Raw genomic sequence first — 25989 nt, 5'->3', positions numbered from 1 at the left:
AGATTTATTCTTCCAACAATAACAGAAACAGTCACGAACAGAGGGAGTCCTATAAAGCAACTAAAGAGTACATGAGAACAATATGTGGTGTTTTTTTGTTGTTTTAAAACTGTTGGATTGTGTGTGGCTGTAATTTATAGCTATGTATCCAAAATCATTTACTTAGGAGTCTGTATATATTGCAGTACTTGACGTACAGGAAGAGGAAATAAATTGCATTTTACAGAATTCCCACCTCTGACACTGAGCCTGATGATTCACACATCCCTGGAGGTCAGCCAAGGGACTCAAAAACCATGAAGCCCCAGTGCACGCTGTGCATCTTACATGCCCTGCTCAGCTCTTACAGACCTTCAGTGTGGACACATCTCTAGAAAAGATGCCCCAGGGCTGTGATGCTGGCTGTTAGCCATCTAAAAATTTCCCTATGTAAGCAGGACTCCCAAATACCAATTTGAGTTTCTGATGTAGTGCACAGGAGTTAGAAAACTGCTGAGGTCCAATGGGTGATGTTTCCAGTTTATATTCAAACCACTCAATTTTAACAGGTTTCCTAAAAAAACCCCCATGGTTTTGATTATACTGCCTGATCATCTGTCTGTGATTCCTTCTGCACAAGTCTCCTCTCTGTGGCACGTAGGTGTCTCCGAGATTTGTGTCCTGGATCACCAAAGTGTTACTCCGATCACACAAAAAAAAGGTGTAACTATGTTTCTTATTCTCTGCTGCCACACTCTTCCTGCCTCCTAACTGCTGTTATTTGTATTGGCCAAACTGGCAGCCACCAGAGATTACCTGCTGGCCCTATGGCTACCACAAGAGCCTGAGTTAATACAAGAGCAATCTTTGCTTACAATTAATGAATTGTATAGATAATAGGCAAGTACTAAGTAGGATTGTGTTTTCCAGGGCACCAAAGCTGGCTCGGTAGAAGACTGGCTGAGCCAAGGCCATACTGTAGAATCACAAGAGCACATGAAAACACTCCAGCAATGCTGGTGCCTGGCTACCTGGCTGATCATTATATGGTCATGAAATGCTTAGCACAAAGCAGTGATAGTTGATTATGCCTGCTAAATACTGCTGTGGTACTAACACTAAGTGGTTCTATTTGCAAGTCTGTTTTGCCAGTTCTTAATTGCAGTGAAACTTGGGAAGATATAAACATCAAAGGAACCCTTTTAGCTAACCAGATAAGTCTTGTCTTTATTCCTATGACCTTTTAAAATTTCTCACCCTATTCAATTTGAAAACCTGCTGTAGGCTATTAGAATTTAAATTAATACATGCTTATTTGGAGACTGTAAAGGTAAATGAAAGGTTACATATACTGGTACAAAATTGCTTCCTTTCAGTGGTTTGCAGGTACATAAGAAATAGCATTAAATACCCTTCTGGTCTCCCAGATTGTTCTTTATAATCACCCAGGCTAGTAATTTTTTAACTGAATTTAAAATCTCTGCTTAAAGATTGTGATGTATCTTGAAGATGTATCTGCCTGCTCTCAGTACTATTTCTGTAAATTATTACTAGCAAAAAATGTGTCCATCACTTTCTCCACAAAACCTTCTGCAAAAGCATTAGAGGACTGACTTCTAAAACAAAAAGAGAGTTGGGATTAGGAAAGGAACTTAACCAAAGGTCACTAGTGGGAAACAGACCCTTACAGACATTACTATGGCCCTTACAGCCATTTAAATGGCCCTAAAGTGAGACATAGCAAAAGAACCCGTTCAACAAGAATGCAATGAGTAGGGATAGAGTCTCTTTTAAATTGCCTGCTTTGTCTTAGTCTATATTTGCTCTTATTTAAATAGTAAATAGTTCCCATTTATGTTCCAACCAGAAATAGCTCTTAAGAACCAAAGCCTTTCTTGTTTATCACAGATGCTTGTTTTAAGGAGAAGCCATCTCAAAGCTCTGGATGATTTGGTTGGTCCCCACCCAGCAGGAAATCTTCTTTCTTCTGTTGTAAATAACTGGAAACTTTTTTTTTTCAATTTAAAAATAGTATCTATTACAAATACATTCTGTGAGAGAGTTCTGTGTAATGCGAAAACACATGAAAAGCATTCAAATACTATAGGAATTAAAACTATAAAACACATTGTAGATCAATAAAAGACAGATTTTGCAAGTCCCTCTGCTTTCAGTACACAGTTGTGATAAGAGTCAGGTTTTGTAATGTGAGCAAAGATTTCCATGAGATTGTATTTTCTGGAGCTTTTAATTTCCATCCGCATGAACACACCATGCTGAAGCTTGCTAACAAATGTTCATCTGTGGTTCTATGAGAAAATTTTGAGACGTCTTATCAGGTAAAGACATCTACCAGAACCCAGAGCTGAATTTCTTCTGAGGAACTGGTGGAAACCAATGCAAAATACTGATCTGAAGAGAGGCTGCTGCTGACAGTGTTCCAGCCCTGTGACATGATGCCTCAGCAATGCTCTCTACTTGTAGAACCATGGAACCAATTAGCTTGGAAAACACCTTTGAGATCATCAAGACCAGTGTTTAACCCAGCACTGCCAAGCCACTTCTCACTCCGCTGCCAAGCAGCAACACCATCACAGCAAAGGCATCAATTGGCATTTTCACTGGGAGGCTCATTTTTGCTGATCAGTGACCTCCAGCTGAGTTTTGCTACTCAGAAGATTACTTCTGCCTAAAAATGTAAACATCTTTATGTTCAAAGTAAAAGTATTCGGGCACAGAAGGGGAAGAGAACATTAAGTGTGTATCTGGGTGAAATCCAGTAATTAAGCTGTCAAAATAGGTAAACAGTTTAATCATTTGCTCCCAGTTTTAGACTTTTGAATTTCATCCCAGACAAAAAACAGCATGGCAAGGTAAAGAAGATCTGACTTCCCATTATATTCTAAATAAAACAAATATAGCTGTTTGGGCTATAAACTACATTTCCTTACTTTCATCAATGTCTTGATTAAACTCCTCAATTTGAATAAAGTTCAAGTACATGGACATTTATTAGTAATTAATCTGCCCTCAGCACCCATATATTGTAGTTTTTATTTGTTATCAGAATATCCATGGAAATTCTACTGTTAAGAAAATTGCTCACTGAAGAATTATTTGCAGCTTGGGTTTCCTTGGCCTCTATGTCTTAGCAAATACTGACTTTTCTTATGTTTTTATTTTTCATTCTACAACACACCATTCAATAACCAGTTTTGTATTCAAAAGTTATTTTGTATTTTGTAAGAACAGAAGAACTAGATTTTCTGAAATGTAGCAAACAATTGGGAACTAAAAGATCAAATTATATCTATTTTCATTTCATCATTTTGTTCTTATTTTATAAAAACATATTATTTTGCCTTAATTTGAACACCACTCACCACAACTGCAGGATGAAAAATCAATGTAAATTTATAGAGGTTTAAATGTAAAATCTTAATGTAAATGTAAAATTTTTCTCCTCTTCACTTACACTTCTCATTTATTTAGTTTTTCTGCAGGACTATTCCATTTTTTATACTTTGATGTCAGATACTTACGGTACAGGATTAAATTCAGACTGTTCAGATTGGATATAATATTCCTTACTGAGAAGAATGTCAACTACCACACATTGGATCTAATTTTTTTTTAATAACTGTTCGACTTCTTTCCATGTACAGCAGAACTGAACCTTTTGCAGTCTGAATCATTTGCAGTGAAACCTCTTATATTAGGCACGAAAGAGCTTTCTCTTCCTCCCAGGCCACTGGGTACAGTAGTGCTCTGAGAAACCAGCTGCAATTAAGCAGTGTGGCTGAGGGAAGATTTGTTAAGCTATTTTGCTCTTTTAGGGGACATAGTTTAAATTATAGATCTAAGAAGCAAATATTTCTATTACATGGTGCACACACATTTTCTGTAATGATTCTTGTCATGTTATATAGTATTTCTCGTGCAGAGCTCATAGATCTGGTGATCAGTGCTAGACACACGCTAGACAGATTTTACCCTCAGTATTTCACTTAAGCCCAGGATTGCAAGTAGGCTACTGTATTAAATCAATTTTTTTGGTTCTCACACAGTAAAGCTGTGTTAGATTTCCCAGTATTGGCAAAGAAAGCTGAAATAAAATAACCATATTCCTGTGTAGATTGAGAACAGAATCAGTGCAAATTTACTGCTCCTATCATATAAATAGAGGATATTGGTATTTAAGATGAATTCAGAAGACTAACTCTTATATATTTAATGTATTTCCTTGCCCACATGTGATCAGAACTGTTAAAGATTATTATGTAATGCCTTTGGGATAAGGACATTAAAAATATACTTTTGTCCCAGTGAAACAGCAGTTCCTGTTGAAGTTTCCACAAGCAGGAGTCCCTGCAGCCATGGGCCAGGGCAGTAACCCTGCCAAAATGCTGATTTGGGGGCTGCACAGCTGCATTACCAGCTTCAGTGTCCTCCTCTGCCCTGCCAGTGCTGTATTGTGACATCAGGGCCTGATCCTGCCACCTGTCACTCTGCAGCAGCCAAAGATGAGTCGATGTGGTGATGGATGTGTGGGAATGGGCAAGTTACAGCACAGCCAGACTGTTCCTCCAGTGCCTCACTTGTTAACCCACAGCCCCAGAAAGCCATGACCAGTCTGTGCAAGTGGCAGCAGGCAAACTTGCCTGCTTGGCAACCCAAACCAAACCCCATATGACCTTTTTCCTTCTGTTTCCCTCTAGGCCTTCAAATGAGTCTTCCTCAATGCTGTCAGCCACAGAAGGTGGATCCAGGTGGATTTAAATTCTAGGGTGACACCAGCATACCACTAGGAGCACAATAGCTCCACTAGCCCAGATTTTGCCTTCCTTTTATGCCATAAATGTTACTATCTAAATTGGGCTTCTAAATAGAAAGCTGGTTGCTATGTAATATAATAATCTTTTTTCTCCTGTCTCTATTGCCTGTATATTCACTGCTGGGCCCAACCTCTATGGAAGAGACTACTCTCTGAATTACTGCCATGAGTCAGTGGGAATACAGTGCAAAAATGCAGCATTTTGCCCACTTTTTTGATGTTAACACATTAAAGAGTACGTTATGCTGAAGTTCAGCTGCCAGCTTTTTCATTAATTTTGAGTCCTATTTCAGGGAAATGTGGAGGTTAATTTTAAGCAGTCAAGGCAATTTCACTGAACCATAAAACAACTGAGCTTGTGTGGTGAACTCTTAACCATAGCCCATAATAAGTGAAACATAGCATATACAGGGTAATAAGGTACAATTGAGTACATTCAGTTTACCTTGTTTCTTAGAAAAGTTTTAAAGGAGCTTTACCTGTGAGACTACTTCTCCTTCGGTGTCCTCTCACCGAAGTAACTACATAGCAGATGTTCAGATGTTCTTCTTAACTATATTCACTTTGACAGGTCACCTTTTTGTTTGAGGTTTACTGATTTTATTGTTTCTGGATCGCTTTTTTTGAAGAACTTTTTCTTCTTTTCCTAGCCAAAATATCAACGAATATCTTTAGATATCTTTAGAGAAAACAAACTTTTCAGCAAAAATTTGATTTCTCTCTTGAGCTGAATGATACCAAAATCTATCTTTAATACCTCTGGGCAACAGGGAGGCCCAAATTGATTTCATAATAATATGATGCAAAATATGGGTCTCATGCTGCAATAATCATGTACCTTCACAGCATTATCTGCTCTCCTGATTGGAAGAGGTCTGTGTCTTGATGAATCATGGTGACTCTAAACCACATCATTAACAATTCATTAAATCAATATGAGAAAAGTAGTAGAGTAAAACCAATGTTCAGACTGTAATTTAACTGTGACAGCTGTAACACTGAAAGTGGGTCGGCTGAGTTGCACATGGAGCAAGCCAGAAGCTTACAGAGGCTTTGGAAGACTGCGGGCTACCACCACAGAGCACTGGGATTATCAGGATAGCTACATCTCCTCCTTCACTGTCATCATAGTTAAAAAAAACCCAACCAGCCTACCTAGAGATACTGAACAAACTTGCTTTTTTACACACCTTTAAAAAAAAAGTGTGTGGTGCAGTCTGAGGGTCAGTATCTGTTCTCGTGTTTTGTCCTCAGCTGCTGGTCATCTGCACGAATTAGCACTTCCATGAGCAAGGAAGCCAAGTCCACCTGTGCAGGATGAGTGGACTGGGGCACTCTGTGGGTCTGAATCTCAAGGCTGAGCTCTTGTGGGAATTTGCTGATGTCGAATTCTGCAGATGTTTTCTTGGATTCCTCTGTCTTCCCCACGAGGTACTTTCATGAAGCATTTTGGGGCACTGTCACACACATGGCTATGACTAAGCAGGGAGTTTAGCATTTGTAGGGAGGGACCAGTGAGAGACTCCCCCAAAAAAGCAGAGAGCTGGCATGCTCATTCGAGCCTTCCCTTAAGAGGAAGTCAGGCCAAAAATAACTTGTATCACAAAAAAATCTAAACCTCCCCTGGTGCCTCTTAAGCCCATTTCTTCTTATCCAGTTGGTTGTTACCTGGAAGAAGAGACTGATCCTCACCTCGCTACAACCTCCTTTCAAGTAGTTGTAGAGAGTGATAAAGTCACCCCCGGGCCTCCTTTTCTCCAGGCTAAACAACCCCAGCTTCCTCAGACACGCTGTGGTCATTCTGTGTTCCTGTACTGTCACCAAACGCCAAGTTTGGAAAAGATCTTTAGATTGCAAACAATTTTAGATTGGATATTAGGAAAAATTTCTACACAGAAAGGGTTGTCAAGCATTGGAACAGGCTGCCTAGGGAAGTGATCAAGTCACCGTTCTGGGAGAAATTTAAAAGACATGTAGATGTGGCACTTGGGGACATGGTGGACTTGGTAGTGCTGAGTTGATGGTTGGACTCAATGATTTTACAGGTCTATTCCAACCTAAAAATTCTATGATCCTATGATTCTATGACCAATTCCAACACAGGAATTCGGAGAAATGTATGACTGCAAGGAAATACCTTCCCATAAAAAATGGTAAAATGCACAGCTTTAGCTACTACAAAAGCAAAAAATAAAGGTACTAGAATTACTAAAAGCCTCTTTGATCAGTAGCAAGGGTTAATGCATTTTTTAGTGATAAACTGAGACTGATGATACCACAAGCTGATCAGGAGGGTTTTTTTCCGGTACAACAAGAACTGCAGACTGGTGAGGCAGCTTTGTTTACATGTTCAGTTCAGTCAGCTGATGGCCATTGTCCCATGTGAAGTGAGACACAGATGATTTCTTCCCAGAAAGGGAGTTTGTCCAGCCTTAAGCAGAGTTCCCTTGAAAGAACACTGGTAATGGCAGACAGCATTTACCTAAACATACCTGGTTGCCAAAACAAGATTGTCTCATTTTCCTTTGCTATCTTGGCTAAAAGCCAAGTTCATTCTTCAAATCCCTTCTTTTTTTTTTTTCCTCTCTTCTTCTTTTTTTCCTTTCCATTTTTTTTCCTTTTTTTTTAAGTTCTAGTGAGCAGTGATTAACAATTCCTGTATTCATGTTGCATTGATGGCAGTGTGATAGCAGTGTGAGCATGCCAGCTCTGTCAGTCTGGACATGCAGGTACATATGCTGTGTTCACACCCTGTCATCTGACAGGCCTTCAGGTAGCAGAGATGTGTATCTCCTCAATGAGATTTAATAACTGAGGCACTAAAGCTGTGAGATACCAAGCACTTCCTGCCCACGCACTTCTTTGTCAGATGAAGCCCTAAATCTCCCTGAATGTGTGTTTCTTTGCTAGGAGAATGTTTAGGGTATATTTTAAACCTTTTCTCCTTTGTAGTTGCGCAATTCAATTCAGTTGTTTAAATTGCAAATCTGTTTCTCAGAGACCAAGAATAATAATGTAAAAAGTATAAGGTTAATTTAAGATCTGGTGATGTTCCACCAGTTTCAAACAACTTTTCAGTGTTTCAGATAGGCTCATTTTCAGACACAGTCAGTTATGGCTGGGACATTTGGAGAAGTCAGTTCAGTTTGCAAGTGGTCTCTTCAGCCTTCATTTATCATACTTTTCCTTGGCTTTTTATTCTTATTTTCACTTCTTTTACACCTCTGTTCCTCCTAGCTCTTTCTTCTCTTCTTATATGGTTTCCTCCTCTCCTCTTTTCTTATAAATGTTGTTGGCTGCAGCCACAGCACAAGCAGACCCAAACATTTTCTACCTCAGCCCTGCAGGAATGTGTAGTCTAAGGCCCAAGAGCTGAGTAGGGAGAAGGTGAAGGACTGCAGCATCACAGTAAAGCCACCTTTTACTTATTATCCCAGCCCTGGTGGCTTTGGATTCTTCTAACCACAGGCCTGATCTTCAGTGCCTTTGAAGTCTATTTACAACATGTTTAATAATTTCCACCAGCTGGTCCTACTTGAGACTGTCACTCAAAATTTATGTAACAATTTCATGTATCAAATAACATGGCAAAAAACTCCATCCTAACCAACTTTATTGTTTTTAGGCTGATAAATTTTTGTTTTTAATTAACAGGCATTTGTTGTCAGCAGCTTTCCTCTGGAGGTTCTCAAAACCCTCCTGGGAATGAGTGTTCAAACCTCCTTCTCCCCAGCAGACTTGTGCTGAACCACAGTGTTTGAAGGTCACTTTTCACTTCTAGGATTAACAACCTGGAAACAAAGGAGTGCAATTAATGTCCCACATGGTTTAAAAAATAATTGTGAATGGCTTCGAAACCTGACATTTCAATTGGGATGTAGTTGATTGAATAACAACAAAAATGCAACAATCATATGAGGATGTTGCAGTCATATGATTTTTTTGCACAGTCAGTCACAGCTTTGTCTTTGATTTATTCTCTCTTCCCTTTCTGCCAGATAATGACGGCTTAGTTTAAACAAGCCTGGTATCCCTAAGGCTATTGCCTTCACCCTTCTCCTTGGTTTGCAGTAAGAAGGAAGGTTAGCTCCAGCCAGGAGGGTGCTGAAGCATGGAGTCTACATATGCAAGATGAACAAGACTGGACATCAGAGCCTGTGTTACTGAGAGAAATGCTGGCTGTGGTGCTCAGGGTAGTGATAGTAACTTACACAGCTAATAGAAAACACTAGAAAAATGGAAGAAACTAAGAACAAATCAAAAAAATAAAAAATAATAAGTAGTCAGAGTTCTAAAACTTCCTTCCATTGGGCAATCTTTTAATTCTGTTGACAGTGCCTTGGACTTATGGATTTCCACCTTCCCTGCCCAAAATAAAAATGGTTTAGTGTTGCGCAGCTTGGTGGTTTCTGGCTAGCCAGTGTCTCACAAGTGCTATACTTTGGGATCACTGAAACTACTACTGAATTCTCTCTTGAGGACTGTATTTGCTTCTATGACATGTCGTCTCAGCAAAGCTTGTTCTTTGCTGCAAACAACAGCAAGAAACTTCACAGGGCTGCCAGGGCTGCAACAAAATTCAGCTGCTGCGCTGCCTGCAGAACAACACCTGGGCTGGTGAAGCCCATTGAACCTGAACCTGAACCATTAGGTGCAGAGTTTGCTAATCTGCATGTATTATGCTGCTCCTCTTGAGCCATTGGTTATACCTCATTACTAGGTTGGGCAGCAAAATCTATTTTCTCTTTATCTCTAAACTCCACAAAGTTCATACAATCAAGTCTGTGTGGGGTCATGGCAACTTGCGAGCCAGATATTGACTGACCATCACCACACCAGGGTTATGATTGCACCTCTAACCATGGTTGCATGGGACATGCATGTACCCACTAAATGTTTAAATAACGTTTTCCTTAACAATCAAGTCTGATCAGGAGCCAAGTCAAGGCATGTGTTTGAATTGGCTGTTCTCCACTTAGTTTACAGTTGTTGCCCAGCATATGGGGAGAGCCATGTGGTTCAGAAGCGATGGGTTCATCAAATGCAGTGAGCTGTTGCAGTAACACTTGCAAATCAGGCTGGGGCAAGAATTAATTTGGATTTCTGGAAATAAATGTTCTTAATTTAAAAACAAATTAAGTACAAAAATTGATCACAGTGCAAAACCAGTATAAAAATGCCTGTGAGGTAAATGGTGTGGCTCTAAACAGGTCTCTCAGAATTCCCAGGGAATGCTGAAAGCAAAGGGAGTGAGTCATAAGCACATGAGCTGAAAGAAGCTGAAGACAAAATCATGCATCTCTGCTTAATTCCATCACATGATGAGTCCCGGGGCCCTTCATTTAATCGGAGAGCAGAGCAGTGGAGAAACTTCATTCTCACTTTGCAGTGGAGACCAGAGGAGTTACCGTACGCAGGCATCGGCCACGCTGCTCCTCCGCTTGCGCTGAGCTGACCCAGGGCCTCCTCTACCATGAGCGGTGTTCGCCACCACCTCGGATTCCTGCTCCTGGCCGAAGCGGTGCTGTGTGCTGCTGCCACACGTGAGTACTTCCTTCACCCCGTCATCTTTCCCTCCCTGCCTCTGTGGGCTCGACCACCAAAGCCAGTGCAGTAACAACGGCTGCTCCTTGCACATGTGGTGGCTGCTGGAGCTGTGCCTGGGCACCAGTAGGTGAGAGCTAGCTCCAGCTCAGGGTTGCCTGGCTCTGGGTAGAAATGGTGCCTGAGCTGGAGAAATATAGAGTGAGAACTGTTCAGTTATCTATTCCCTGTGCTCTACAGGTACACAGAGCTGACTGGAGCTAAGCCTTGGCTCTTGTCAACAAATTTCTAACAATATTTCCTGTGCTCAAGCACGGCTGAAAAGGTAGATGCAGGGTGGATTTCTCACAGTTTGCTCAGCTCAGCTGTAGCTGGGAGAGGCCAGGTCAGAGACAGTGCTCCCCACTGGGATACCCAGACCTGTGGATCCCCAACCTCAGGTAGTCCAGTCAAGGAACTAGATTTGCAAGCCATCATAGGCAGGGACTGGGCTGATCTGCTTCTTTCTGGACTCTCAATTTGACTCCAGTATTGGGATGACTCCCTGAGCTCAGGGCCAGGAATGTAGAAATGGGATTTTCTGCTCAAATTCCAGAATCTACAGTATGGAAATTGAAGACCTTAAAAGCTGAGCATCCATCTAGCCTTGTACTTACCTCCAATGGGAAATAGCAGTGGATGTAGAACTGGGCAAATCAGGCCACTTTGCCAGCTACTGATGATTTACAGGAGTAGAACTGCCTCAGTCAGATGCAGAGTCATTGTATTTAGCAGATTTTACTAGACTTTCTTCCATTCGTTCATGCACTTGCATTTTGATTGCAACCCGTGTAAATTTTTGGGACACACTACATCCTGCCTGCAAGAAATTTCACACCTTAACTGTGCCTTACGTGAAGAAGTATCTTTCATGCACTTAGAACCTGCTGATTTCATTTGATTCTCCTTAACTTTTTACTCTTAGCTTCTTCCTCTATGCTGTTCATGATTCTGTTTTTATATTCTCCTCTGTCACCTCTTCTCCAGGCTTCAAGACATAGTCTATTTAGCTGTTCCTCAGTTGGAAAAAAATCTATCCCTTTGTAGCATCCTCACCACCTTTCTCTGTATTTTTTTTCAGTTCTCTTATACTCTGCTTGAGTCACAGAGAACAGAGCAGCATGCAGTACTCAAGACATGGAAGTATACAATGCTGTAATGCTCATATTTGTTCTTTATCTAGCCTTTTCCTAGTTTTTCAACTACCAATGAGCACTGCATTCAAAACTGTAAAGCTACAAGGTCTCATCCCTGAGTTTAGAGCTAGTTTAGAGCCCCTCATTCTCAAAGTAAGGTTACATTTAACTATGCTGACTTTCATACAGTTTGATTCTTGAGTCATTGAGTCTCACACAGTCCTCCCCTCTATTACTTTAATGCACTGTCTTCAGCAGATTAAAGAATTTTACTGTTTACCTGTTTTCCAGATTATGAATATTTTAAATTATTTTAACAATTTCGAAAACTGGGCACTTATAACTTTTGTTTCATATATCCTAATCCATCATTTATCCACCTGAAATCCTTTATTCTTATCCCATAGTAACTTAATTGCTTTATGTGCCTTCAGCAAGGGACCTCATCAAATGCTCTCTGGAACTCAAGCAGACAGTAGCAGGCAGGTCAGCCTTGTTCCCATGCTCTCTGTTTCTCTCAGCAAAACTCAGAATATGTTTGTGAGAAATGCACTCCTTTTACGGCATATCATATTAATGCATTGTCTGCTAATTCTGTTTTTCACTGCTGTTTCTACCAGTTTCTCCAATTTGAGCCTCAAACATTTTGTAATCCTCTAAATCTTCCCTGGAAGTGTTTTTAAAAACTGTCATCACATTTGCCAATTTTTTTTTCTCAGTCACTGAAGCACTGTTAAGCAAGATGTTACATGCTACGGTTAATAGCTCATTTATTTCACTCTTGAATAACTACCATACTTGGGCCACCCTATCTAGACAAATCTGTAATTTTGTTGATTTTTTCTGTAATTGGGTTTTTTGTGCCACACTTCGTTTTGAGGGAGGTTCTCTGTCATTGCAAAGAAAAATTCCAGCACAGAAACCTCCTATGTCCTTTGTGAAAATGTAAACCAATGTATTTGACTATCCTTTTATCTTCCCTGAATGCTTCTTTTGGCCCTAGATTTCCCAGCAAGCTTTCCAACTTCCCTTATATTTGAAAAAAAAGAGAAAATTCGTAGTTCTTATGTTTTTGCAAGTTGTTCCTCGAATTCTTTTTGATCTTGCTTTATTATGTTTCTATACATAACTTTAGAAAGTTTACTTTACTGTCTGATGCCAAACATCAGCCTTTATACTTCTAATACACTTTTATCCTCTCTATCTGAGTCATCTTTTTACTGCTGCTGTCCTAACACTGGCTTTTGTTCTCTCTTTCATGGCTAATACACTATCACAGGAAATACTGAACTTCTCATCTTTGCTACATTTTTTTTCACCAAAATGAAAACCAGAATGAGAAATAAGAAAGTCAATTGGAGTATAAGATCTTTTCTCCTATGACCACCTCACCAAAATTATTACAGTAATCAGCTCCTTTGAGTGTCACATTATTCGGTCTATTTCAAACTGAATTGCTCTAATTTTGGTTATGACCAACATCTGTTCTAGAGTGGTTTTCATTGTTAAAGAAGAAATAGATTTAAGTTTCTTTTGCCTTCAAATTCAGCAACTGAAAATCTTCAGTTCCATGTGTTAGAGAAACCAGTGCTTCTGCACTGGCTTTCCTCTTTGTCTTGTTCTGAAGCTTGTAAAATGTTTTATATTCGATTGAACTAAACAAAGCACATCAGGGAGGCAAAAAATGCCTAAGGAGCTTGTGATTTAGAAGCAGTGACCACAGTTATTACCAAAGCTGGCCCAGAAAATGAATTCTGAATTCAAGGATTGTTACTGAAAATTCAAAATTAAAAGCATTTATAAAATTAAAAATGATCCAGATCTTCTTGATGAATTGAGCATTTGGGGAAAAAACAATGATTGAAAAGTTTTGATCTGAGAAAATCAAAACATTTTTACTCATTAAATAATTTTTAGATAAAATCAAAGAGACTGGGAAAAAGAAACTATGAAAAATGTGTAGCCATTTAATTCAAATAAGATGACACATTAATTTAATGACCTAAAATGTAATTGAACTTGATAAGCCTTTCTGAAGTGCTTTTACAGTTGCTAATCTGTTTTTTTCCTGAGCAAAGTTTCTGAAGGACAACATTACCAAACTCTTCTTCTGACCAAGACTGAAAACAATACATCATGTGATACAGGTCATTAAGTAAATACCAGTCATGATGTTATGCTTAGCTCACATCAAAATATATTAAATCTGCAGGAAAGACTTGATTCAAGTGATTTAAGTGAGACTGCAGGGAGTTCCTGTAGGGCAAAAGACTGTGGGAGGTTATGTTTCTAAGTGCAAAATCCGTTCTTTTCCTCAAACCTTTCAGTCCTCAAGACTGGGGAGAGAGCTACCATCATCAGCTCGGAGTTGAGATGGCACTGGCCGAGGGATGTCCTTCCTGCCCAGCAGAAATCTCACTGGGTAATAAAACATAATGAGAAAGCAGCTCCTGCCTCTTCTTTAGCACTGTTTTTTTGGTTCTCCCTTGCAGTAAAATTAGGAGTCACACACCTCTGAAGACTATGCTTAAACTGGCTACACCTGCTCTGGGCCTTTTCCAAAGCTCAGAGAAATTCCAACACAGGCAGTTAGGTTATGGCACGCAGGGCCATTCTTGCCCTTCTTACAGGTCTCTGCATTTCCCTTGAAGTCATCGAGAACTTTATTGCGCTGGATCTAAATCTCAGAAGCATTCTGCATCAGCTAGCTTTACAAGAAAGCCATGGAAAACAGAAATCCTAACTTCCTTGATGTTGTGACAGAATGGCACGCCCAGCAGTCACCTTTCCTGCTTAACACGACAGAGTTCTTTAAAGCCTCCAGGCTCTAATGGAACTCTGCCCATGAACCTACATAGGCACATATATTTTTATGGCATCCTACAGTGGCTGACGTGTTCCTAGAGGTTACTCGGATATTTACTTTGCTTTTCACTATGTGTTCTTTGCAACAGAAAGAGGAATCCCAGAAGCATGGGAAAAGTTTGAGCCCATCATTTGTAGTAATATGAGAAGAAAGAGGTTATTGATGTTATTTAATATCTGAGCCATTTTTAAGTAATAGGCATGAAGCTAATATGTTATTGTTGTTATATTACAAACACATTGAATTTACTATTCAGCTCTAAATTTCCTTTTCTGGAAATACCAGTTTCTGTTATAATTGTTTCCACCCCTCCCACCCAAACCACTAGCCAACTCACCAGAGGAGCTTCACTGAGCCAAAATTAATTCCTGGCATAACTTACACTAGAGCACAACTCAGACACAGAGTGAATTTATGCCGTTAGCCTTTTACTCATACATTTATTACCAAGCAGGTTGTCAGAAATCAAGCAACCTCTATATAGCCAGCCTGACTGTTGCAGGGTTGTGTCAATTAACATAAACAATTACTCTGATATGGTCAAAATGTTGCAAACCTTTTTATTCTTTCTCTGGAAAGCTTGTAATACTGCAAGTAGGAAAAAAATATCTGTCTGACAGTGGTGGAATTGTCTTTATGTTGATCATAGTTGATGTGTTTATAGCAAAGATGATAAAATTCCCTAACTTTCTACTAGTGAAAAGTTTTCTATCAGTACAAGAATATAATTATAATCAGAAGGCCGTTCAGCACAAGAGCAATATCTTTATAGAGTGTTAGGGAAAATGGCATTACATTACATGTTTGGTTTTCTCTCTAGGGTTTCAAGATGTGCTGAGCTATGGAAGCACTTCTGCCACATCCTACAAGAAGCTACAAGGCTGGTCTAGCGATCAAAATACATGGAACGAAAAGCTTTATCCTTTCTGGGAAGAAGGAGATCCCAGATGGAAGGACTGCTGGAAAGGTGATTGCACATATGCATTTCAAAGATACTTAAAAAAATGGCCAGGAAATCCACCTCATTGCATGGTGCAGGTGCTTCAGTACATTTTCATAGGGGCAATATCCACTGCTGCAGAGAACAGCAAATTAGAGACGATTGGCTTTGATACCATTCCCAGTAGGTTGTCTGAGGAAGCAGAACAGTGAGCTATGACATAAAATGTTTTCCCATGACTACTAGTCTCAGACATTAATACTTTTTAAGAAGGGCTCTAGGACAGTCCATTATCTGAAACATGCCCTAGAGGACAGCTAGCTTCAACTGCTACCTCAGTAGGGCACATGGGCTTCAGTTTGACAGCTTTGGCAAAGATCCTGTTTATTATCACCTGGCCTGAGCTGCATCTCTGGGGAGAAACAAAAATTTTCTCCTTTGGAATATATTGACTCCCGTGTGTAGAAAACTATTCTTAGCTCTATGAAGGAAATTTACAGCAGACCAGTAAGTGATGTGGGGGGATATGATGAGTCCCTCTGTTTTAAGTTGGGGTTTTCATAAAAGTGCAAGTGACTCAGAAGCATGAAACCCCTTAGAAGCAGAGTAATCAATTAAGCATTTCTCATGTAAATAGTGCACAGTTGATGGTAGCTTCTGCTCTGATGCATCCTTTACTGCAGTGAAGACCCATTTTCTTTTCTACAGGAGGAAGGGTGACAGCCAAATTGGATACTGATAGTCCAGCACTGGTAGGATCCAACGTGACCTTTGTTGTCGCTCTCCAGTTTCCTAAGTGCCAGAAGGAAGATAATGATGGCAACATAGTATACCAGAGAAACTGTACCCAGGGTAGGTAATGGCGATTTCCCTGCACTATACACACATCTGCCTGGTGCTGGTGTGAACATATCATGAAGCTTTGAAAGCATCACAGGTGAACCCTATGAACAACAGCCAAGTTGCTTTTAACTCATAGCAATACTTGTGTCTACCTAGCCTGTGCCACACGTTTCTTTCCTGAGAAGATCACTGTGGTTATTTTTCATGTTCTGCCCCACTACATATAATGACCAGGTAATTTAAGATTGATCATCACTATAAAATTGCCTTCCCAAAACAGTTACATTAATTTGGCTTCCTAACAGAACCATTACTGCTTTTCAGCTCAGGCACAACATTGCACAGTCACACTGTTTTCTTCCAAACTTACAAAGCTGTAAATTTACAAAACTGGGAATTTTTTTTTGCAGTTAGGAATTGTAGAATTCAATAACCATATCTGCATCCTGAAAAACCCTCAAGAAAGAGTAAATCTCATACTCCCACATTTTAAGAATTAAAAAAAAAACAAACAAAAAGATTCAAAATCAAGCAATATTTTCCTCAAAGAATGACCTTCTTTCATCTTATTTACTGTTACATGGAGCAAAAAAACCTATCATAATTTCAGTGTTTGGAGCTGCTGGATCCAGAATTAAACACGCTGTTGTACCTTTCATGCTCTGAATCCATAAAAGTTCAACAAATTTCTAAATGATCAAAGTAATTTTCATTTCAAGGAATATCAGCAATTTTTTTATCAGCCTAAGTTCTAGTTTTTAACTGTCTATTGTTTTGTTAACAGTTGATATCCATTCTCTACTTAATATCTACTTCGCTGTTTGGGGGAGGAAACTCTCTATTATTCAGAAAAGAACTGAAATTCATGCTTAAGTTATTAAACAATGTCATAGAAAACTTCTCTGACAAAACAATCACTTCCTCACAGTGCTTCCATGGCCAATGTTTCTAGTTAAATTTTTGGATTCTGCTTGCCAAACACTCAGGTAGCCCCATTAACTTCAGTGAAACAGTAGCCCCCTGCATACTCGACAGCAAGATTTTGGGCAAGCAATTTAAATTGTGGCTGCCCCATGAGACAATCAAACTTTTTTAAACTTCTAGATAAAACAACACCAAGATGAAACAATTCAGTGTTTATATTAAAACCAAAACAAAGCAGAGTCTCAGAAAAAAATTGCACGTCAGTCTAAAAATACTCCACCTTGCTGTTTAGGTGCGATAACTCCTATAACCAGGGGTGCCTGCCTCCTGTTACCTGACTTTCTGCACATTTCTCAGTTGACCAGAACTCATCTTATTTCTACCCTTAGATCCTCCAGCTGCTGAGGATCAGCAAGTCTATGTCTACAACTGGACTGAATGGATTGACAACTGTGTCTGGGAAAACTGCACAAGCAATTACAGTCATAATGTATTCCCAGATGGGAGACCTTTCCCTCACCACCCTGGCTGGAGGAGAAAGAACTTTGTCTACGTGTTTCACACGTTTGGTTAGTACCACAACATGTGCCTTGGTTTGGGTGATGCTGCAAAGCTTATATTCACTTTGTACACTAACTCGTTCATCAAGTATGTTTCAATAAAAGTCCTTTCAAAAGGATTCCACCCTCTTGAGTGGAGATACTGAATTCATTTGCCACTTTCCAGAGAGGCCATCAGATCTTTGGTCTGAAAAGCATGGATTACCAGAAGATTCTCTTTAAATCTACATTCACAGTACTACCACTGAAGAATATTAATTTCCTTTCAGTAGTACTCAAAATCCTTTTCTAGGAAAATGGAAGGTCTGAGCAAGTCAGTCAGATGATTTTTTGACTGTTCACTGACACTTCAGACTCTTAAATTTAAGAGAACATAGCGCTGTATATCATCAGTTTAACGGTGCAGCACTTCTTGCCTCTGGGGAGGTGAGAACTGCCACTGACTGTGTGACACTGGTCTGGTCACAGATGCTGATTTTCAGTGTTTCCTGCTCCTGAGTATGTAATGGTTGGGCTATTCCTGCCATTAGCTACGTACTAAATCTTGGGTAAATCCGTATTATTGTCAGTATTGTCAGAGCATGAGTAATAATAATGTCCCAAATTTTATGTAGAGGTGATAGTATTTATCTACCTGAATCAGGCCTGTTAAAAAGACAAATAAGCAAATATACACAAATGGTTCTAGGGTGTGAAAAAAAAGATATTATATCTTCTGGCTACACTGAAAGCAAACACAAGATCTCTTAAAAGGCCTGACACCATCCACTACATAATCTTAATGATTTACTGTAGCAATTGCTTTGGAAAGATGTAGATGCTTTGGCAAATTTTTCTTGGATTAGTGAATTTGGGACCTCCTTCTGACAACTTTGAAAAAACACAGAAATAATGAGAGTAAACACATTGTAAAAGTATTTAGTCTTCCAAAAACACCTGCCAAATTACTGAAAGAGAATGCTAAACTATTTGTTTTGATTTAGACAATCCAAGATTCTCAGAGATATTGCCTCTCATAAAACAACTTGTGTCTAGGCTGAAGGGGAAAACATAAGGTTCATGTTCTCTTTCAGGTCAGTATTACGAAACAACAGGACGATCTTCAGCAAAGCTTTCGGTCAACACAGCAAATATCACTCTTGGCAAACATGTGATGGCAGTGTCCATTTACAGGAGAGGGCACTCAGGATACGTTCCAATCGCGAGAGCAAAAGCCATTTACTCTGTAACAGGTGAGTGTGCTGGAATAAACTGTAATAAAATACTGCGGGTATTTGTTGTTTAGATGTCAAAAGAATTCAGCACAAGCATCATCTGACATGAAAAGAGGACACTGGCCCAAGAAATACTTTTAATATGAAAATGGAGTCTCTGGTAAATTGCCTTGAGTAGAGCAAGTTACTCTTGTGTCTAGCTCAGTAGTGACACCTCTACTTTGTAATGAAAAATTACTTATTAAAGGAAATGCAGACTTCCACAGATGTCTCTGATTCCTCATTTGTTCCCATACTTTTCTGGGTAGCTGTTTCCTACTGACATTCAGTCATCAGATCTTAAATTGAATTAAAGTAGAAACCCGTGTTAAAGATACTAATGTCTCATATTCTGATTGTTGCTGTTCGGGGACTTTGGAGCCATTTGTTGTTTGCAGCCAGGCATCTATGCTTTATTTATTTACTCCTTTTTTTTTTCCCCTCCAGACAAAATTCCAATATTTGTGAGTATGTTCCAAAAACATGACCGCAACATCTCAGACTCCATTTTTATCAAAGACTCACCAATTACATTTGATGTGAATATCCATGATCCCAGCTACTATCTTAACAACTCTGCCATCTCCTACAAGTGGAACTTCGGAGATGGAAGTGGCTTATTTGTAGCCAGCAGTTCTACTACATCTCACACTTACACTCTGCAAGGAAACTTCACTCTGAATTTAACTGTCCAAGCCATTATTCCTGTGCCCTGCAAGCCAGTAACACCCACGGTACCACCCCCCACCCCAGCAGGTAAGAATTTGTCAAACAACAGTGGCATTTGGAGCTATGCTAAAACTCTAACTTCTGATATTTTAAGTTCATATCTTTCAAAGGTTTACTGTCATCATGAAAGAGCTGCAAGGCTCTGCAAACCCTCCATAACTTGGTTTAGAGACAGAATCAATAGCATAAACTTTTCTATGACTCTACGGTAGGGATCAGTTACACATTTAACACATTACGCGTCCAGTTCTACCACCACAGTGACAGCATACAGGTGTCTCCAGGTGGACATACAGTACACACAAATTTGATTGTATAACCCCTACCACACCAGGTCTGGAGATTTTAGCCTTGCATACTCAGGGTCATCTTCTGAAGGAAGATGTAAATTTAAAGTGAGAAAGAGATATTTCAGAACACCTCTGCAAGTTCCTTTCTGGATTGCATTAAATTCTACCCAAAATTAAACGAGATTGGATCGAACTAGAACAACTTAGTCATATTCAAAAATACGGGATTTCCACATGGCTTTAACCCAAAACAACTTTTCCACTTCAAATTTATTGAGTATCATATTTCAGAACAACTTTCATCATGTTCAGCATTTGGTTTATGATCTCAGAGGGTTTTAAGGTTTGCAGAAGGCCTGCAGTTTCAGCTATAATACTACTACTCTGAGATTGTAAATGTGGCTATATTTTTCAAATTTCATATTTTTAATATGTGTTTTTACCAAAATGTTGAGTGAGAATCAAAAATGAAAGGAAAGATATAATTTTCGCCACTTCCCCTCTTCATTTTTCCACTAGCTGTAATGTAGAGCAGTTGGAAAATACCAGCTTTTAAAGAAAGCATTTTAAACCTTTTATTGGCCTTTGGATTTCTTATATAGTTGATTTGGGGATTTCAAAGAAGTGTTTAATTATGTTACACCTTGTAGTCTCCCTTTTATTTCACAGAAATGGGTGACTAGCAAGGTGGCTTTTAGAGTGAGGCTACCCAGGCCACTCCAGGGTTCTACAGCTGGGCACATGTGTTTTCTTTAGGGATTATTGCCATGATCCCATACAGATACAAACATGACTGCTCAGCTGCAAACCAAAGTCACTAATGACCTATGGGATGAAGGCAGTTGGAACATATGGCCATGTTCAGAATACCCCTAAGTAGAGCTTGTTCTGAAGTTGTCTGTCTAATCCTTTTTCCTCAAACAGTAACAACCGGAGCATCTTCAGACTCTTCTGCCATCGTTGAGTCAATGGAGGATAATCCTGATGGAGGTTGCCACATTTACAGAAATGGATACTATAGAAGTGGTATCTCTGTCGTAGGTAAGGACATGGTCAACACCTGAACAAAGGAATGGCGCTAACAATGTACAAAAAAGTATGGTAGCAATAGTATTTATTTAGACAACATTTTGTAAATACATGAGACCCACAGTAAGATCCTTCTTACAGACATAGTCGAGAGTTTTAAAGATTAACGTAGAGACATCTAACTGGCTGACTTTAGTTTCTTCATGCACTCTGCCAGGACCTAGTGGTAGAGGTTATGGTCGCTTGGTTTCAGACACAGGAGGCTGGGCTTTGTTCTGGATGCCTGCTGATGGCTGACCCCATGCTACATGTGGTGTTTCCAGGCACTTGGGCTGGAAAATGGCTGGTAGGGATGTGCACAGTATCACTTCTCTCTATATCATCAGCTTCTGAACCTGCCACCCCAGGAGCATATTGGCTGGAGAGGGGGTTTAAATAAGGTTGAACTGACCTTTGAATGCAGAGAAGTCACATATAGTGGAAAGTGATTTAGTAAAGTAAGTAAGTAAATAATAACAATGGGGAAAAGAAGCAGAGCAGAAAGGAGTAGCCTCACAGGGAAAGCACTGGAAAAGTTTCTCAATTTTCAAACCACTCAAGAGGAGTGCTAAGAAGGAGAAGAGGTTATGGAAAACAAGACCTGAACTAAGCATCAGCCAAACACTTGAGGTTCAGTACACACAGACTTCAGAGCTTGTCATGTGTCCTACCGTTGACATGTGTTTCCTCTTCCAGAGGGAATCCTTGAGGTAAATATTATTCAGATGACGAGCATCCAGATGACAGAAAGTCAAGCTGAAAACTCACTGGTTGACTTTGTTGTTACCTGCCAAGGGAGGTAAGTGTGTGAATGAAGTGGTCAGTGTTCTCTCTTTAAAAATAACTAGGTGCTGGAATGCTGTCTGCACTTAGATGCAGCTGCATGAACAAAATTTGGAAACTGTAGTGTTTCTATTTCTTGACTGGAACTAAAGATAATGCAAGCCTCATTTGTAAACTATGGCAACAGAGCTTACTGCCAGGCACTTAGGATTCAGAGCAAATGTCGAGTCTCAGTAAAAATAACAGAACTGGAATTGCGGGAAGAAACAATTCTGTATTTTCCTGGCAAGAAAAGATTTTAGCACCTATGTAAAATGGGAATCAGTTTACTGAAATGGTAAAGAAATCTTTCCTTTTTGGACGTGATTTTTTGACACTTAGAGTAAGTGGGCATCTCCGAGCAAGTTCTTGAATAGGAAAACATTGCACTAATAGTCCTAGCTCCTATTAGATTATAGTTGAGAGGACTAAGTACAAGAATCACCTTGGTAATACAACTGGAAAACAATTATATTCTCTTAAGCTAGTGTTTTCTTTTTTGACACATGATACTACTTACAAGAATCTGCATTCCTTTCTTAATTATGTGTATTAAAGGTAATGGACTTTATAAGTTGATTTGATACAGGTAATTTTGTGATCACCATAAAATGTTAAATGATAAGCAGAACAAGTAGATAACTATATAGATTGTATATATGCATTCTATATAAAATCCACATGTACATATATAAATGTATAGGTATGTAAAAAGTACATATAGTATTAATAAAACACTCTTAAATCACTATACTGCCACTGATGTCAACAGGCACCAGCATAAAACTGGTGTACCAGTGCAATGCGTCTGTGAACCAGGCTAACAGGACTCCACAGATGCAATGTTTCTCTCCTCCCATCCCAGTCTGCCCACAGATGTCTGCACAGTAGTTTCTGACCCCACTTGCCAGGTGTCCAAGAGTGTGGTATGTGACCCCGTCACCGTCAGCGATGAATGTTTACTCACTGTCAGGAGATCTTTTGAGGAACCCGGAACATACTGTATAAACATCACCTTGGGTGATGACTCAAGTCAAGCCCTTGCCAGTGCACTGATTTCTGTAAATGGAGGTGAGTCCACACAGAGCAGATGTGGGTTGTCTGTGAATAGCTTCTCCCCGTGGTCATTTCACTGCAGGGGAAAGAGCACAGGAATATATATGGGGGGGTTTTTTATGCCTGGCGGTCTCAGCTGAGACTGCGCCAGCTTGTGTGAGAGTCGATGCAAAGATAAAGAGACAATTATTTCCCTACGGGAATTTTAGGTGTTAGACCTCGGTTGATTTATGTTTACGATCCAATGAGTAAGGTAATTATGCAAACTTTTCAGTACTACAGAGTATGAACAGTTCTTAAGCCATAATGTGTTTTTCTGCAGAAAACTCTGTTGGGCAGAAAAGCAGGTGGGGGACATACCCACACATGGAGAAATAGCAGAAACAGAGAGGAATTCAGCTTACTTGATACAGAATCAAAGTCTGCAGCGGAGTTGGCTGCCCTAGGCCTTCTTTGTATCCCATTAACTTTGACCAGGTTTCTATTTCTACATGAGGATAAAATGAAGCAGGTTCTGGAATGATCTGTGTGACATCCATTGACTACAGAGTCTGCCCAGGGTAACTATTTCAGAACAGGAGGTTTATCTTTGTTTGGAGGAGTATCACTGTACCTTGCTCATAGCTATCCAAGCAGTCTTTGACAGAACCAGGTGCTAAACTCAGCCTCAGTCAGAAGTCTAAATGATCATGCTGTCTCTCTGCTCCCACTCCATTGCCCTCCTGACTTCCCATTACAATGTCCTAGTGACTCTTCTGAACTCTTTAATTACTATCAGCCAAGAAACTGACCCTTTGTGGTATTGTTTCACAGTATTTTTGGCTGACTTTACTGAATCTAGGTATAAATTTAACTGTACTCCAACCAGTTCATTATGACTAAGGCCCAATGCCAGAGCTGTAAGTGCATTCTGGCTCCTAAAGATGAAAATAAGCATGCAGAAGGATTTTCCAAAACTGTATTCACAAAGGCCTTCAGCCCAGCAAGGCTGGTCTGCCTAGGTCTCCTCCAGAGGGCAAAGCTGAGTTGTCCTTTGGGGCTTCCACTATAATCAAAGCAGATTAGCTTCATCTCCTGGGGTGAAAAAGCACCACCTCCTGCCAGTCACTGACCTCCAATGCTTAACGTATTAGAGCTACTTCAGTCCATACAGCAATGAAGTAAAAATGGGATTTTCTTTAGAAAGTCTATCTCACTGTAAAACAGGCTAACTTTTAATCATTCTGTTTTCTGAACTCTAGGATCATCATACAGAACAACAGAAGGCGTCTTTATCTTCCTTGGCTTGTTGGCAGTTTTTGCCACCATTGGGGCATTTGTCCTTTACAAGTAAGTTGCTAGTTTCTCTGATTAAAAACAGTTCAAGGAACTGTCAAAATATAAAGTTTAAATCAACAAACCAAGTAACTTAAAGTAGCTGTAGCTACATTTTTGTTTCTTTATCATTGCAGTTCGCAAACATTTTGGCAAATATTCAAGAAAATGAGGTTATTGGCTTAGGCTACAAAACCATTGGAAAATATGCAGATGTTAAGGGTTTTCATAGAAAATTATGTTCTGTGCCCATAAGCTACTAATACTAGCAGGCCTGGGAACTGCATGTAAGCAGAAAGCAAACTCAAACTGCGTGATGTGATTTATATATGCAGAGAAACTGAACAAACAGAAATTTAATTTAGCTCTAAAACTCTTACAAGAAGTGTTTGCAAGTGACTGACAGATTGAGAATTAATCACCAAAATTCTTCATTAAATAATTGACAAATAAACTCTTTGGGGAAAAGGTGATGGGGATGCAAGACAGTAGTTCACAGAAGCACATGTTACTACAATATTAGCTTAGTTGTTCCTCATGAGACTTTAAGACTGCACCAAGACTCCTGAGCCAAGTGTGTGCTCACCCTTCACAGTCAGTGGTGAGAAACACACACCTCCACAGAGCAACAGCTCTCCACCAAGCAAGGGAACCTTCTCTTTAACCAGGCCCTAATCGCCACTACTGACCAGCCATTAGATGGGATTGGACAGGGAAGGAGGAAAGAGAATGTATGATGAATAAATGATTAATGCTCTTATGCACTGGTCACATGCTAAATGTGGACTTTCATTTAAATGTCTTTTAGCAACTAACTGTGCACATTCCTTGCAGGAGATACAAGCAATACAAGCCTATTGAGAGAAGCGCAGGACAAACAGAGAAGCAGGAGGGACTCACTGCTTACTTCAGCAGTTTCAAAGCTGTTTTCTTCCCTAATAGCACTGAGAGAAATCCTCTGCTGAAGAGTAAACCAGGCATTGTTTAAACCTTTAGTCTAACACCGACTGTTAGATTAAGAACAGAACTCATATTGAACTGTACTTTAATGGGGCTTTCTTGTTATTAAAAAACAGGGAGTAAGGTGAAAGCACATATAGAGGGAATGATAACTTTTGGGGCTTGGTGCAATTAGAAACATTAAAGTAGTCCTTTGTAGAAAACAAGGAAGTAGTTTTAAGCACTTGCTGTTCTTGCTTGTGATCCAGGATAAACTCTTCTGAATAACTAACTGCCCCCCACTACAACACACTTATCTGGGTTTTCTTACTTCTAGGTTAACAACCTGCAAAAATAATCATATCTATAATTTGGAAGGGGGAAAAAAAAGGTAAATTTAAAAAAGAGAAAAAAAACCCCAAAACCAAAACAACAACCAAGCAACTTGTAAACAGTTTTTATTGCTGCTTACTGCCTTAGCAGGATTCATGTCTTTGCTTGAAAGAGAGACATGGGGGGCAGGCACGTGTTATGTCTGTGGAATGAAACGTGCCATGGCCTATTCCCAGGCATTGACACCGAACTGCTGCTGCTGTTACGCTGTTCGGGAGGTCCTAGCACAGGCTTGCCCCGGGCAGTCTAGCTCCCCACCAAGCAAACCCTAGATTCTGGGAACCACCAGAAGGGACAGTTCCCCACTGGGAGTTTGGCAGCTGCCACCCTGTTTTGCAGGGTTCAATATCATGGGCGCAGCTCATTAAATTCCAGTTGGCCTCAGGGCCAGAAAACAGGGTTGGACACATTTAGTTTCCCACTGGACATGGCTACCAGTGCGTGAGTCTCACTATAAATG

The 25989-nt window shown here is 39.8% G+C and overlaps 1 protein-coding gene across 2 annotated transcripts; it reads left to right on the top strand.

Annotated features, from left to right (window-relative positions):
- Positions 1-4575: 4575 nt before the first annotated feature.
- GPNMB (glycoprotein nmb) lies at positions 4576-25534 on the top strand. 2 transcript variants are annotated; one of them, XM_039390958.1, is made up of 13 exons: positions 4576-4748; positions 6068-6244; positions 10203-10356; positions 15219-15365; positions 16047-16190; positions 17495-17674; positions 18739-18897; positions 19366-19674; positions 20862-20978; positions 21702-21804; positions 22693-22898; positions 24125-24212; positions 25032-25534. In XM_039390958.1, the coding sequence occupies exons 3-13, from the start codon at positions 10287-10289 to the stop codon at positions 25183-25185; spliced, it is 1677 nt and encodes a 558-aa protein (XP_039246892.1). In that variant the 5' UTR covers positions 4576-4748; positions 6068-6244; positions 10203-10286; the 3' UTR covers positions 25186-25534. The 2 variants fall into 2 exon arrangements, with proteins under 2 accessions (XP_039246892.1, XP_027594231.2); XM_027738430.2 differs by lacking the exons at positions 4576-4748; positions 6068-6244 and adding an exon at positions 9438-9464.
- The last annotated feature ends 455 nt before the right edge of the window (positions 25535-25989 follow it).

The sequence above is a fragment of the Pipra filicauda genome, unplaced genomic scaffold (genome assembly GCF_003945595.2).
Source record: "Pipra filicauda isolate LSUMZ 115617 unplaced genomic scaffold, ASM394559v2 scaffold88_size2543281_pilon, whole genome shotgun sequence".
Taxonomy (NCBI): Eukaryota; Metazoa; Chordata; class Aves; order Passeriformes; family Pipridae; genus Pipra; species Pipra filicauda.
This window is presented reverse-complemented; position numbering and strand designations above follow the sequence as displayed.

Excerpts from the sequence above, each read along its gene's own strand:
- GPNMB (XM_039390958.1), top strand. The coding sequence starts at position 10,287 with ATGAGCGGTGTTCGCCACCACCTCGGATTCCTGCTCCTGGCCGAAGCG. Across the intron at positions 16,191-17,494 it reads CCAGAGAAACTGTACCCAGG|ATCCTCCAGCTGCTGAGGAT; the intron begins GTAGGTAATGGC and ends TTCTACCCTTAG. Across the intron at positions 21,805-22,692 it reads GTTGTTACCTGCCAAGGGAG|TCTGCCCACAGATGTCTGCA; the intron begins GTAAGTGTGTGA and ends CTCCCATCCCAG.